This window comes from Triticum urartu, chromosome 1A (genome assembly GCF_056163025.1).
Source record: "Triticum urartu cultivar PI428250 chromosome 1A, HENAU_Tu73, whole genome shotgun sequence".
Lineage (NCBI taxonomy): Eukaryota > Viridiplantae > Streptophyta > Magnoliopsida > Poales > Poaceae > Triticum > Triticum urartu.
Genome location: NC_141873.1, coordinates 16,250,080 through 16,263,217, shown reverse-complemented (window position 1 = coordinate 16,263,217; position 13,138 = coordinate 16,250,080). Strand labels below are relative to the sequence as shown.

Sequence of the window (13,138 nt, the reverse complement as noted above, 5' to 3'; positions counted from 1 at the left end):
CTTTGCATGTATCTTATTGACACATGCATGATGGCTGAAACACTAATTGACCGCCCATGCTTTGATTAACCTCAAAAGACCCCTTGCCAACCACAACATTGCTTACCCTATGAAAAGGAAGAACAAAAAGCAAGATGACTCAATAGAACAAAGCACCATAATAATTTGCAAACTAAACAAGATTTCACTAAAAGCATGTCGTCATCATGCCATTTGCCAAGGATACAACATAAAACATTTAACAAGAAATGATGATCGAGCACTATACATCCTCGCAGGAAGATGCATCATACAGCTCATGATCCTTATTGGATTTGGCACCAATTATTGAAGGCAACATAAACACTCCTTGGCGGGCTTGTCAGATGCAGCTCTTTGGCATAACTAGTTAAGCCGCGACGACTTGCGCAATTTCGGCATTGTTCTTGGTGCAGAGATCGTGGCATCCACTAGTGCAGTGTTCCATGGCATCTTTCCCTACATCGGTATGAAAAAAAAATATTAATTAGGTGATACATCATACATGCGAGCAATGAGTTATACAGGTGGGACTTTTACTAGTACTATGAGACTTCTGGGGGACTGATCCATGCATTTTGTTTGTATATTGCAGGGTTATTGCATAGAGATTTGTAGCAGCATGCGCACGTGATGGTGGGGGTTGGTGTTAGTGATAAACCAAGTGGCAACCAAGATCTCGAGAACCTTACCAGATGGAGTTACTTTGTTGCACAAGGAAGCCGTGCACCCCAGCTTGCAGTAGTTGACGGCTGATTCCCGGTAGGCAGCACAGCAGCGTATATGCAGGTAAATGTAAACAAGCAAAAATTAAATATATATCGATCCATCTCTTGCATAATATATATCCAAATGGAGCTCACAAGCTAGCTAGTAATTAAAAACAGGTTCCATCCATCCATCGATCTCTTCTTCCTACCATCCACAATATAGTAGACAGATATAGAGTTGCAAGCAAACGGTGAATGCAAAACCGAATTAATATGTACGACGAAAAGAAGGGTCATTTCACATACCTTGCAGTGTTGTCTCTATATCTATAAAACCGGACTTGCATTCAAATCCAGCGGCGTCTGATATATAGCCATCAGAAGAACCGCAGCACTCTGAGACGGTGCTATCAGATTTTTCGCGGCACTTAAAATAGGTAGGGACGGAGTCTAGATGGCAACAACAGTGGGATGCTTGTACTTGCTGGGTTTGCTGGAGTGCCACAAGACCCACAACTACGAGCATCAACGCCAAGGTCTTGACATTGTTGCCTCTCATGGCCATGTTCAGTTCTTTCACACACACACGGTGATTGAAATGAATGACACTGAGATGAGATGAGATGAGATGAAGCAACACCTTAGCATCGCCACTATTTATAGGAGATCTGGCTGGAGCGAGCTGGCCACGCATCTCAACTTGTAAGCTAGCTGCGTGGTGTGCATGTGCTAGCTGCTCAATTACTCTGCTTCTTTATTCACACACACACACAAAATTACTCTGCTCCATTGATCATTCTCTAACATTGTTGCTGCATCGGTGCGTGCGTGGTGTCATGTGTCATGTCGGTGGTTCAGCCGGCCAGCAGTCATAGAGGATCACATAAGATATAGTACATAGATATGCTGCATCGATCAAGCGGGATACAATATATACGCATGGTACATCGAGACCGCAGTGCTAGAGGATAGTATTGTATCAGATGCATATTCAATTGGGCATGTACAGCTTGATTTCTGTTCGAGATCTCGATTTCACGGATAAGATTGTGGATTTGGCTCACTACTGGAATCCACTGGACGAGTGCTAGGAATACCCGGCAAAGGCCTGCAAATACTCGGTAAATGGTTTTCTGAGTGTTGCATTCGGCAAAATGCACTGGTCTTACCCCCTTTGGCAAATCCATGCTCGCCGGCTGTTTTTCTCGGACACTCGGCAAAGATTTTGCCAAGTATTTTTTGGGCGCTCGGCAAATGTTTGTACTTGATAACAATAAGCTAACTGGGGATGGAAACAATGGTAAGTGGTCGATTTGCCAAGTGTAGACACTTGACAAAGGCGTGACTTTGGCAAATCATATACACATGAACGGAAAAAAATTCCAGGGAGCTGCGTTATCGTGATGAGCTCATCATGAGGAGGACACACGATCACAAATAGTAGCTGGAGAGGTGAACGCAAGCGAATGGGCAGTCTGCACACACAAATGCAAGCTGCATACCGCTGAGGTCATCCCGAGCCGCGCTGCTGGTTGCGCTCATCGATTGGGGGGGTGGAGGGGAGGAGGACGTTGTTGGGGGCCATGGGGGAGGGAGTTGCGTCGTCGCCTATTCGAGCTCGCCGCTGCCCTTTTTTTGCTGCCTCTTGTCGATGGGAGAGGATGCGGGGGAGGTGAACACGTAGCTTTGATTTGGCGCGTCGTTGATGGATCCATGCTTGGGGTCGTCGGATCCGTAGTGGTAGAGGCCAGGATGGCTGAGCAAGGTGGAAAGGGGCACCAATGCGCAGTGTAAGGTGGCAGAGGCCGGCATCATTGAGACAAAAAGGGAGAGGACCGGCGAGAAGAAAGGGAAGAGAGGAAAAGGATAAGAAGAGAGGGGGAGGAGATGGGCTGGCCGTTGCATCTAAGATAATCTAGCAACCACGAGCATGATCCATGGGAGGTTTGTTCTGACCAATCAGAAGGCTTCATGCGGATGGTGTGTATGTCTGTTTGCGGAGTGTAAACACTCGCAAAGAGCAGACTTTGTCGAGTGTTCTATAGTATGTAACACTTGGCAAACACCTTTTTCCATTTTTGTCATTTCCTTCCTTTCTTTTTCTTTTTGTGCTTTCTTATCTTCATTTTCTTTAATTTTTTCTCTTCTGTCTTTTCTTTTATTTGCATTTATTCATTTTCTTATTTTCATCTCTTTTATTGTTTGCCAAGTGTCTTAAGAAAAACACTTGGCATGTTTACCAAACTTAACAGTTCAGGAAGCACCTGTTTGCCGAGTGTTGTCGCCGGTACACTTGGCAAATGACCTATTATGAAAAAGGGTTTCCCCCGCTTTAGATTATAAAGCAACATCCAACCGATACAATCAGCTTGCTGGGGCCGCGGCACAAACAATCCCAAAAGGAAAAAAAGAGACAAAGAAAAAAGAAATAAATGCCGACGCCGGCAGATCAATTAAGCAAAGATGGCCGACACCCGCTGCACCCTCCGGAGAAGTACCACCGCCCGCCAAGCACTCCGAAGTCTCGCGTACCAAGCAACATCTTCATGAAGAAATGCGACGACGACGACGCTGCTGCTCGGACAAGTCCTAGGGTTTCCCCCGGCACGCGGATGGCAGTGGGGAAGGGGTATCACCGACGCCCCTCAGGAGGGTCCGGCAACGCCCATGGGCGCAGCCGCGCCGGTGGCGAACGAGCCGCCAGAGATTTCTCCCGCCCCGAAACCACCACCGCCACTCCAGACAAATGGAAGCGCACCGCCCAACATGTCGCCCACCATCCTGCGCCACTACGCATACCGCACCATCATCACCATCTCACCGAGGCCACCAACACGAGACCTGGAGGTAGGACGAGAAGACACCGGGCTCGGTGGCAACGGCAACGCAGCCGACAAGAGGGAACAACCTCCACCACCGCGCGGAGCCGACTGGACATAGCAACAGGGACTTTCCAGGCCACACTGCCCCGGCCGGACCCCAACGGGTCCGGACAGTGCCTGCAGCCATACTGCAGCATGCCAGCCGCCGAAGCCATCACCATTGCATCCACGGCCGCCTCGCCGCACCACCAGGGAGCTACGCCATCGCGACCCGGACCGCAAGCCCGCCCCAGCCCAGATGGGACCCGAAAGGGCCCATATCTGGGAGCGGGCGCCGCCGGCTTACCGCCCACCACGCCGCCCCGCCGCCAACGGCCACGCCGCCGCGTCGAGAGCACCCGAGGCCCGCAGAACTCCGCCGCCGGGCCCCACCACCGCGAGCCGAGCAGCATCGCCGCCGAGCAGGAGGGAGCCCCGACTCCCCCTCCAGTCGCGCGGGGAATGGACGTGCGCCGGCGCCGGCGCCATCCGGGCACGCCGGAGGCGGCAAAGGGAGATGGAGGAGGAGGGGGTCGAGACGAGGAGGTGGGCAGGGGGGCTGAGGGAGTCCTGGATTAAGGGGTCTCCGGACAGCCGGACTGTTGGACTATGAAGATACGAGATTGAAGACTTCGTACCGTGTCCGGATGGGACTCTCCTTGGTGTGGAAGGAAAGCTAGGCAGTACGGATATGCATATCTCCTCCTTTGTAACCGACCTTGTGTAACCCTAGCCCCCCCCCCCCCGGTGTCTATATAAACCGGAGGGTTTTAGTCCATAGGACAACAGACAATCATACCGTAGGCTAGCTTCTAGTTTTTAGCCTCTCTAATCTCGTGGTAGATCAACTCTTGTACTACTCATATTATCAAGAATAATCAAGCAGGACGTAGGGTTTTACCTCCATCAAGAGGGCCCGAACCTGGGTAAAATATCGTGTCCCCTGCCTCCTGTTACCATCCGCCTTAGACGCACAGTTCGGGACCCCCTACCCGAGATCCGCCGGTTTTGACACCGACAGGGGCGCTCCGCCGCCTCGGGGGGGGGGGGGGGGGGCGACGGGAGCGCCGGGGAAGGGGGAGGAGGAGGGGAAGAGGGAGGTAGGCTGGGGGGCGCGCGTGACTGTGGTCGGCGCCGGCGGGAGGGGGCGAGGGGTGGCTGCCGGCGGCGGGGGAGCAGGGGAGGAACCCTAGCTCGGGGTCACGGGGGGGTGGGGATCTGAGTTCAGTTTCCTAACCACTTTCACAGGCTTTCCTTAGGATCCCAGCCAATGGTGGGCAGCCGGCAAATGACCTATTTATTGAGTCTCTGATGAAATACACTCCGCAAATAGAACACCACTCGACATATACTTTTTCCCCCTTAGTGGCTACTTTAAAATGATTATTTAGATGCCCGAGTTCCATCAACACCAGTGCGCAATCACCCATGTTAGCGAGAAACTACGTGTGATGATACCGCCACCAAGGTTTTAGCCGTTAGATTGACAAGTTTCAGTTTTGCTAAATTACATCTAGATGTGCTATAAGTATTGCACATCTAAGTCCTATGTCATTAATCTTATGTTGAGATTCGTGTAGATATTTTCTTTTTCTTTTTTCTTTTTCTCTCTATACTTAATTCACTCATTTAGATGTGCAACAATTAGAGCACATCTAGATGTGCCCTAGACACACCTGACAAGTTTTACTGAGGGTGGGCGATATCTGGTTACCGCGGTAAAATAACACATAAATTTCACGCGAAATATTTCAAATAAATCTTGAATTTACTTTCTTAGAGCCTATAGATAGTTGATGAACTCCCAGCGTTCAGTGAGGTGAGTCTACCGCAGTGGTTGCGCCGCTGCATTATACATGGTTCTTCAGGTCGCGGACATCTCAACTTGTAAGCTGCATGATGTGCATCAGCTGCTTAATTACTCTGCTTCTTTGATCATTAACCTTTTTTTGAGAGGACTTTGATCATTAACTAGGTAACCCATCCGTGCTTATGGTGTCGTGGTGGTGCTTGGACCGGCCAGCAGTGTGAGAGAGCTAGATATAATAGACATGGACCCAGATCCAGATCCAGATCGATCACAGTGCTCGTAGTAAAAGCGCTGGCGCCGATACGGATCCAGATCCATCAGAGTGCTAGAGTAGTATATAATAGATCGGATATTACAGGATATGCATGCATTTGGGCATGTGCATTTTGCTAATTGAATAGGGAGTCAACAACCGACACTTCCCGGTTGCTGTTTAAAGCGAGATGCGCCGTGTCTCCTGGTCTTAGAAATTGCAGCTTTCCTATAATTTGAAAGCAAGATTTTTTTTTTCAGCCACGTGTTTTGAGATCTTGATTGCACGGGTAATATCACGGATCTGGCCCATGATCTTGAGCTGGTCGGAGCATGCTCCTGCTCATGAGTCCCATCAAGTTGCTATGCGTTAGGGCACTTCCAACGGCGGTGGCCTGCAAAACGGATAGCGCATCTGTCCGCTGATAAGGGGACTAGTATGCGGACATGGAGAAGCCAACCATCCAAAGCTACCAGAACACATTTCAAACCGTCTTTTAACAAATCAGATGAAATTCATCTAAACCGGATGATTTTTATTCAAACTTGAGGAAAACATTTACATTTTGGAGGGTTTTCACTAAAAAAGGGGGACCGGGCGTAAACCTAGCCTGGGCGAAGTCCGTCGTCCAAGTCCTTCTTGTTCCATTCGAGTGCCCGCGTCATTCATCTATCGTCTCCATCAATGGTCGTAACAAGACCCGTGAAGTGAATGTGTGGTCGCCCGCGAGAAAGAGTAGAACATGGGAGACGGATGATCCATTTGGGAGTAGAGCCCCCGTCACCTCTCATGGCCTACTCATCCTCGGAGGAGTCCGTGAACCTATCAATCCCGGTGGACGTGATATCAATGATGGGAACTCTCCTCATGCCACCAGCGCGCTATAGTTTTCAGGAAGAAAACGACGCCACCCTATTTCATACTCAAGCTTATCCAAGACTAGGCCATACTTTGGGTTGGTGTGGAGCTATGCACTTGAGCATCATTATGCCATGAGAGTAATCCATATTTGATTCTTTACCGATGGGCTATGTGTTAAGTCCGTGTTATGTATTCTAAACTCTTTTCCTTGATTAATGAAGGAGGCAAGTCTTTTGTTTCTGTTTAAAAAATAAGTTAATTACACTATTAGTATAAGAACTTACACTCGACGTGCAAACCCATATGTAAACTTGAAAAAAAAACCGACACAAAGCAGTGCTATAACTTGTGTTTGAGGTGCGTTTAAGTACATTTCCGTCGTTTGCCGTGAACTCTAGCCCAGTACCAGCATGTGGGTCCTGCCTGTCAGTGGTATAGAAATAAATAGAAACATAGCAAAGAAAAGTGCAATCAGCAGGGATCGAACAAGTGACAAAGCTGCAGTGAGTTGGCCACTGCACCAACTATGGTTTTATGTTAGTCTAGACTAACTGATGCTTTTATATTTTACCAGAAAATTGATTTGGAACACAAAATGTATATTGCACTGGATTTAATGCATGTGTGCATCTTCATCTCCGTGTTTTTCCTTGGTCGATCGGTTACCAAAAATTTCTATGAGCCCTGAATGTTTTTGACATCGTTATAAAATTGAAGTTTTTTCATTTAAAAGGTAAGATATTTTCAAATAAACTCGTAAGCATATATTTAAAATTTGGTGAGCCCCCAATGTTTTTGACATCATTCAAAAATTAAGTTTTTTTGAATTTAAAAGGTCAGATGTTGTCAAATAAACTTGTATGCATGTATTTAAAATTCATTCAAAAAATCCGGTAAGCCCCCAATGTTTTTGAAATCGCTCAAAAACTCATATTTTTCAATTGAAATTTGTTGAAAATTTGAATTCAAGATCCATTTCGAAATTTCAAACAAAAAATAGCAGAAATTCAGATTTTTTTTTGTTGGAAATCGATTTCCCGGTCCCTGGCGGAATAAAACCGAAAAACAGAAAGAAAAAATTGTTCAGACCATCCTGCAGTGTCTATTTTGACTTCAAATCAATTGTTTCCTAGTCATATAAAAGAACGTATACACATATAATACTAACAGAAAGTTGCACATGGTTGAGTTATTGGCACGTGAAATGTTGGGGGCAATGTTTTTGGTTCGATTCCAACCGGGCGCATGGAACAGGTCGTGCTATTCCATGTTCGAGGCAGCCGATTTGTAGGGGTGCGATCTTGTTTAAACGAAGCAAAGAAATATCTAACACAAAAGGGAAAAATAGCTACAGCTACAACTAGATTAACTAGCACGCTAATCAAACTCCTTCACACCCTACGCGGCTGGTACATAGCATCAGCTGTGCGCGCAAGGCACGCGGCGTCAGACATCGACAACCAAAGGGCAGGTAAGTCGGGGCGTGGGCACGACCCAGAGCCTTGTGGCGCGCGGTGCGGTAAGGCCGAAAATGTCACCCATGTCGAGCTCCGACGGCTTCTTGCCGTCGGGAAGCGCCCAGTTGAACCCGTGGGCGAGCTGCGCAATAACAAGCTCTAGCGAGTACAGGCCGAGCGCCATCCCGGGGCAGGAGCGACGACCAGACCCAAACGGCAGGAACTGGAAACACCCGCCCTTGAGGTCGACCCCAGCTGCCTCCCCTTCCCCCGCCATGAACCGCGACGGACGGAATGTGTCGGCGTCCTTCCACACCTTGGCGTCGCGGCCCATGGCGAAGACGTTGATATTGACGCTTGAGCCCCGGGGCACAGAGTAGCTGCCGACCACGCAGTCCTCGGCGTTCTCGCGGTGGAGCAGTGGGATGGGCGGGTGTAACCGGAGTGTCTCCTTGATCACACATTTGAGGAAGGAGAGGTTGTTGAGGTCCGACTCGTCCACGTTTCGGCCAAGACCCACCGTGTCGGCAAGCTCCTGCTGCAGCTGCAAGAGGTCATCTGGGCTGTGCATCATTTCGGCCATTGCCCATTCTATTGCCGACGCAACCGTCTCCGTCCCACCGAACATCACGTCCTGCAGGCACGCAGCCCCATCACAACGTTAGTTTATTATTACACACAGGAAAACAAAGCAGTCACATAGTCATATGACATAATTACAGTATATCATGTCATACTGAAAACCAGAGCAGTCACGTGCATGGCGAAATTTCAATGGATGTTGTTGGATGAACAGTTATAAGGTTCTATAATTGTTTCCAAAAAAATATGTTGGATAGCACGAATTCCTTTTTGATTACTAATTAATTGTCCGTGTGTTGCAATGAAGACATAAATATTCTACCAGTTCATCAGGAACGTTTTTTACGAGAAAGTTCAACAGGAATGGTGTCAAACATACAGTTTATTAACCACATTCACATGACATACTAAACCGCTTTTGATAGAAGATTCAATTGTTGGAATGAAATTCAGAAAAAAAAATAGAGACATAAGATAATAAAAACCTAAGATAAAACCGGGAAACCACGAAAATACCATCTAGGAGATTCCCAAGTTCGTAATCCTATACTACTGGTTAAGTGGGCCAGCCCACTTTGCTCGTTCGTGTGCTGATTCTTGTGCTGAAGGGCCACTTTTTTGTCGCTTAATGCCATAAATAGGGATTGTGCATGCTTTGTGTCGCTCGCAGCAGAAACATAGCCTCACTCCACCTGAAGGATGTCTTAATCAGCCTGCCACTGCTCGAACCATTAACATGTATGATTTTTTATTTTCTTTCTTTCAAATTTCAATAATAATATATACTTTAGTTACATAAAATAAGAACAAAATGTTTAAACATTTATAAAAAATTGGTAATTTTGGTAAGCATTCATAACTTTTGAAACAATTCAGGAAATCTTAAAAAGTGTTTGTGTACTTCAAAAAAGATTCATGTAATTCAAAAAATGTAATCACGTTTTTCTAAATGTTCATGAAATTTTAAAATTAATCACACCTTTTAACGTGTTTGCAGGTTTAAAAAATGGTTGTGCATTTTTAAAAATTGCATTACTTTAAACAAGTGTTTGTCTAAATTTTGAAAAGTTTTGATATTTTTAAAATGCGTAATTTTAAAATTTTAAATTTTTGTATAAAGATTCATGTAATTTTAATGAGAACCAAATTTTTTAGAATTTGTTTTTATAGCAACTAAAATATTTAGATATAATAAATAAATAATCTCGAAAAATTAATTGCAATTTTTTTGAGACAAAATGAATTGCAATTTGGAGGGCGTTTGTTTGTTTTGGTCTCCTTCTTTTTCTTGCTGGTTGGGCCTGCTGATATTGGCCTTTATGGCTCTTCTTTATTAGTACTTTTTCTCAGAGAGAACAAAAGGCTACGTTTCTGTAAAACCCAACCTGTATTTTTTTCCTTTATTTGTTGCTTTCATTTTTCCTTGTGTTTTATGCAATTGACAGTTGGAAGCTAAATTACAAAAATCTATGATAGAAAAAATGGTAACTACAATCGCTATTTAAATTGCATATAACAAAATGGGCACCTTACATGTAAGATTAGAAAAATATATAACAAGCTTTCAAAAAATAGAAAAATATATAATAAAAATGTTGAATTAATAATTGTGGAAGTTAAAATAATTAATTGCACATATGTGATTACTCAAGTTGCACAAGACAAAATGTTGATACTGTGTAACTCAAGAATGAGCACGGTGTTTTAGATGTGAACAATGGCCAAGCTACTATCCGTGCCGCATCGCTATTGCACAACGACTCCTCGCACGCTGTCATTATGGTGTTTTAGATTAGCACGACGACTTCCCAACTGTTTACTACAACATGTTGTGCATGGCTCCGGCGAAGGAGGGGCGATGACGGTGGCGCACCTTCGCTTCACTTCAGTGACTGTAGTCATCGCTAGGTGATCTACGAATCTAGATGTATATTTTTTGTCGGGATTGCTAATTCTCAGTCGGCTGAGACTTAACGAAGTCTGAGTTGATTCTATATTCACGAGATCTTACATAGAGAATTGTGTAAAATTTTCTTTTATTTTTTTAATATGCCGTGTCACTTGACTGAGACTTGATTAAGTCTTAGTCGACTGAGATCTAGCCACACCTAATTTTTATTGTTTTAGATCTTCTTTGTACTATTATAATTGAAAATAAATAGATTGAAAGTTTATTAAAATAACAAAAGACCACGGTCGCCGGCAGATGTAATCAACGGTATACTCCGTTCCTTTTTATAAGACCGTTTTGCACATTTCACATACGCCCTAAAACGGACTGCCTAAATCGTCTTATAAAAAAGAACGAAGGAAGTAGATGCTAGAAATAAATAATGGATGTTTGGCCGTGCGTGTACGTACCATGATGATGGCCTTGATGTTGTCACGGTTGAGGCGGAGCGTGTTCTGCAGGTCGTCGCCAGCGGTCTTCTCTGGCTTCGTTTCAGGGAGGAACGCGAGCATGCCGTCTACCATGTCGGCGTCCATGTCGTCAGGGTTCTTGCCTCTCTTTATGTGCTCGTCGATGATCTTGTCGATGAACTCGTCAAGGGCGGCGCGGGCGGCTCGGAGGCGCACGTTGATGCCCTGCGGGTCCGCCCAGCCGAGCCACGGGATGAAGTCGCCGATGCTGAACGCGCCGAAGAGCTTGGAGAACTCCTGCATGATGGCGATGAACTCCTCCTGCTTCCGGCCATCGCCGTCGCTGGCGGCGGCTTCAGCGCCGAACGCTGCGCGGAAGGTGACGTTCATGCTGAGGTTGAAGATGAGGTCGCCGAGGTTGACGGGCTCGCCGCTCCGCCGGGCCACGGCACGGACGAGCGCTGCGGACTCGTCGCGCACGGCAAGCCACGTCCCGGGACGGCGCCGGCTGAAGAGCTTCATCACGCACAGCTTGCGCATCTGACGCCAGAAGGGCCCGTAGTGGGCAAACACCATGTCGGCTCGGTCGTAGGTGAGGTAGGTGGTGGCGATGGTCGCTGGCCGGTGCGAGAAGGCGGCGTCCTGGGCCTGCAGCACCTGCTGCGCGTACTCCGGCGTCGACACGGCGAAGGTGTGGACCTTGCCGAGGCGGAGGTGGAGAAGGCCGCCGTACTGCTTCGCCAACGCCGCGAAGCCTCGGTGAGTCAGCTGCTGCATCATAAAGATATTGCCGACGATCGGCAGCGAGTACGGCCCTGGGGGCAGTGGCGGCGCCTTGCCACGCCGCCGCTGCAGCAACACGAAGATGACCGAGGCAACGAACAGCCATCTCACTGGCTCTTGGAACCATTCCATGTCGATCTTGGCTAAGCCCACCACTGATTGAAACTCAAACTAGAAGCTCTACCTTTTCTTTTTCTTGGGGTATTCTCAACTCTGTGGATTTCAGGTTGATGTGTTATAGCGCTCGTGAGTAGAGGGTAAGGAGAAGAGTGGAGGATGCCTATATAGTTGGAGCAGTAGTTGAGATATATACGTATGCACATACACTCACCGCTATGCACACACACGTTACTCTTATGAACACCTTCGAGAAACTGAGCTGACATATCATTTTAAGATTGATGAATCGTCACATACACTTTCATATTCGATGGGAACATCTCCCACTAAACATACATCGCCGAAAGGCCTATAATAAATTTAGAAAAATGCGAGCACTACTGTCAAGTCTAGGACTTGAACCCTGATAGGCTGGCGATACCGCTATTCTCCTAACCATCCAACCGCAGAGTGGTCCGCATATTAAAGGTGCATATGTGAAGTCAGGCCAGCAGTTGCTCAAAGTTGAAAAAAGGAGGCACCGATGAAGTAAGTTTGTAGGTTTAGAGTTTAGACAATGGCGTGGTGTGCTTTGAATTCAGCACTCGGAATTTGTCAAAATAGCAATGGCATTGCCATAGAACTCGAGCGCCATCTGCTAACTAGTGGCATTCGCATGTGGACTTTGGTATTTTTTTCGAACATAGTATACATATAGGCGCTCACATAAACGCACCTTGTATTCGACAGGAACGTCTTATTTTATTAAGCGCATTCGCCGAAAATTCTGAAATAAATTTAAAAATAATGTGATCATCGGAACTACAATCTTGATGGGCAAGGATACCACTATCCATCTAACATGGTTCGCATGGACTTCCGTATTCTGAAAGTTACCGGTGGCATGCCTTTCAGGGCGAATGCCATTGATAGTGTCCACCGACAATCGAACGCCATAGGTAATCATCACAGTAAAGGTGGTGGTAATCCCACATGCATGCCACAGTTATAGTACACATCAAATTTGGTAAATTTTCATGTAATGGATAAATATATCATTGTAAATCGTAATTGACACATACATGCACATGTACGGAACCAAGTATAGCTAGATTATATGGACAAAACTTAGTTCATCGGAAATAATGGCGATCAGCCGGCGGGTAAACAGCCGAGACATCGACCTCCTTGAGCAAAACAACTTATGTTACAAAAATATGTAACACGACTATGTCGCAAAAAAAAAATCCCACAACACAACTTACGTTACAAAAATATATTCTGCAACATGATATTTGTTGTGAATGTTTCTGCAACTAGATATTAGTTACGAAGTAGAAGAA

General features: G+C 46.3%; 2 protein-coding genes across 2 annotated transcripts; both read right to left on the bottom strand.

The window, feature by feature from the left end:
* Window positions 1-125: 125 nt before the first annotated feature.
* On the bottom strand, window positions 126-1,437 carry LOC125542778 (putative thionin-2.3). Its single transcript, XM_048705955.2, has 3 exons — window positions 1,035-1,437; window positions 711-770; window positions 126-477 (listed from the first exon to the last, which is right to left on the bottom strand). Exons 1-3 carry the CDS (start codon window positions 1,420-1,422, stop codon window positions 389-391), a joined length of 537 nt encoding a protein of 178 aa, XP_048561912.2. The 5' UTR covers window positions 1,423-1,437; the 3' UTR covers window positions 126-388.
* A 6,331-nt stretch (window positions 1,438-7,768) lies between these two features.
* LOC125536875 (cytochrome P450 84A1-like) lies at window positions 7,769-11,916 on the bottom strand. Its single transcript, XM_048700186.2, has 2 exons — window positions 10,914-11,916; window positions 7,769-8,604 (listed from the first exon to the last, which is right to left on the bottom strand). The coding sequence occupies exons 1-2, from the start codon at window positions 11,826-11,828 to the stop codon at window positions 7,960-7,962; spliced, it is 1,560 nt and encodes a 519-aa protein (XP_048556143.2). The 5' UTR covers window positions 11,829-11,916; the 3' UTR covers window positions 7,769-7,959.
* Window positions 11,917-13,138: the final 1,222 nt, after the last annotated feature.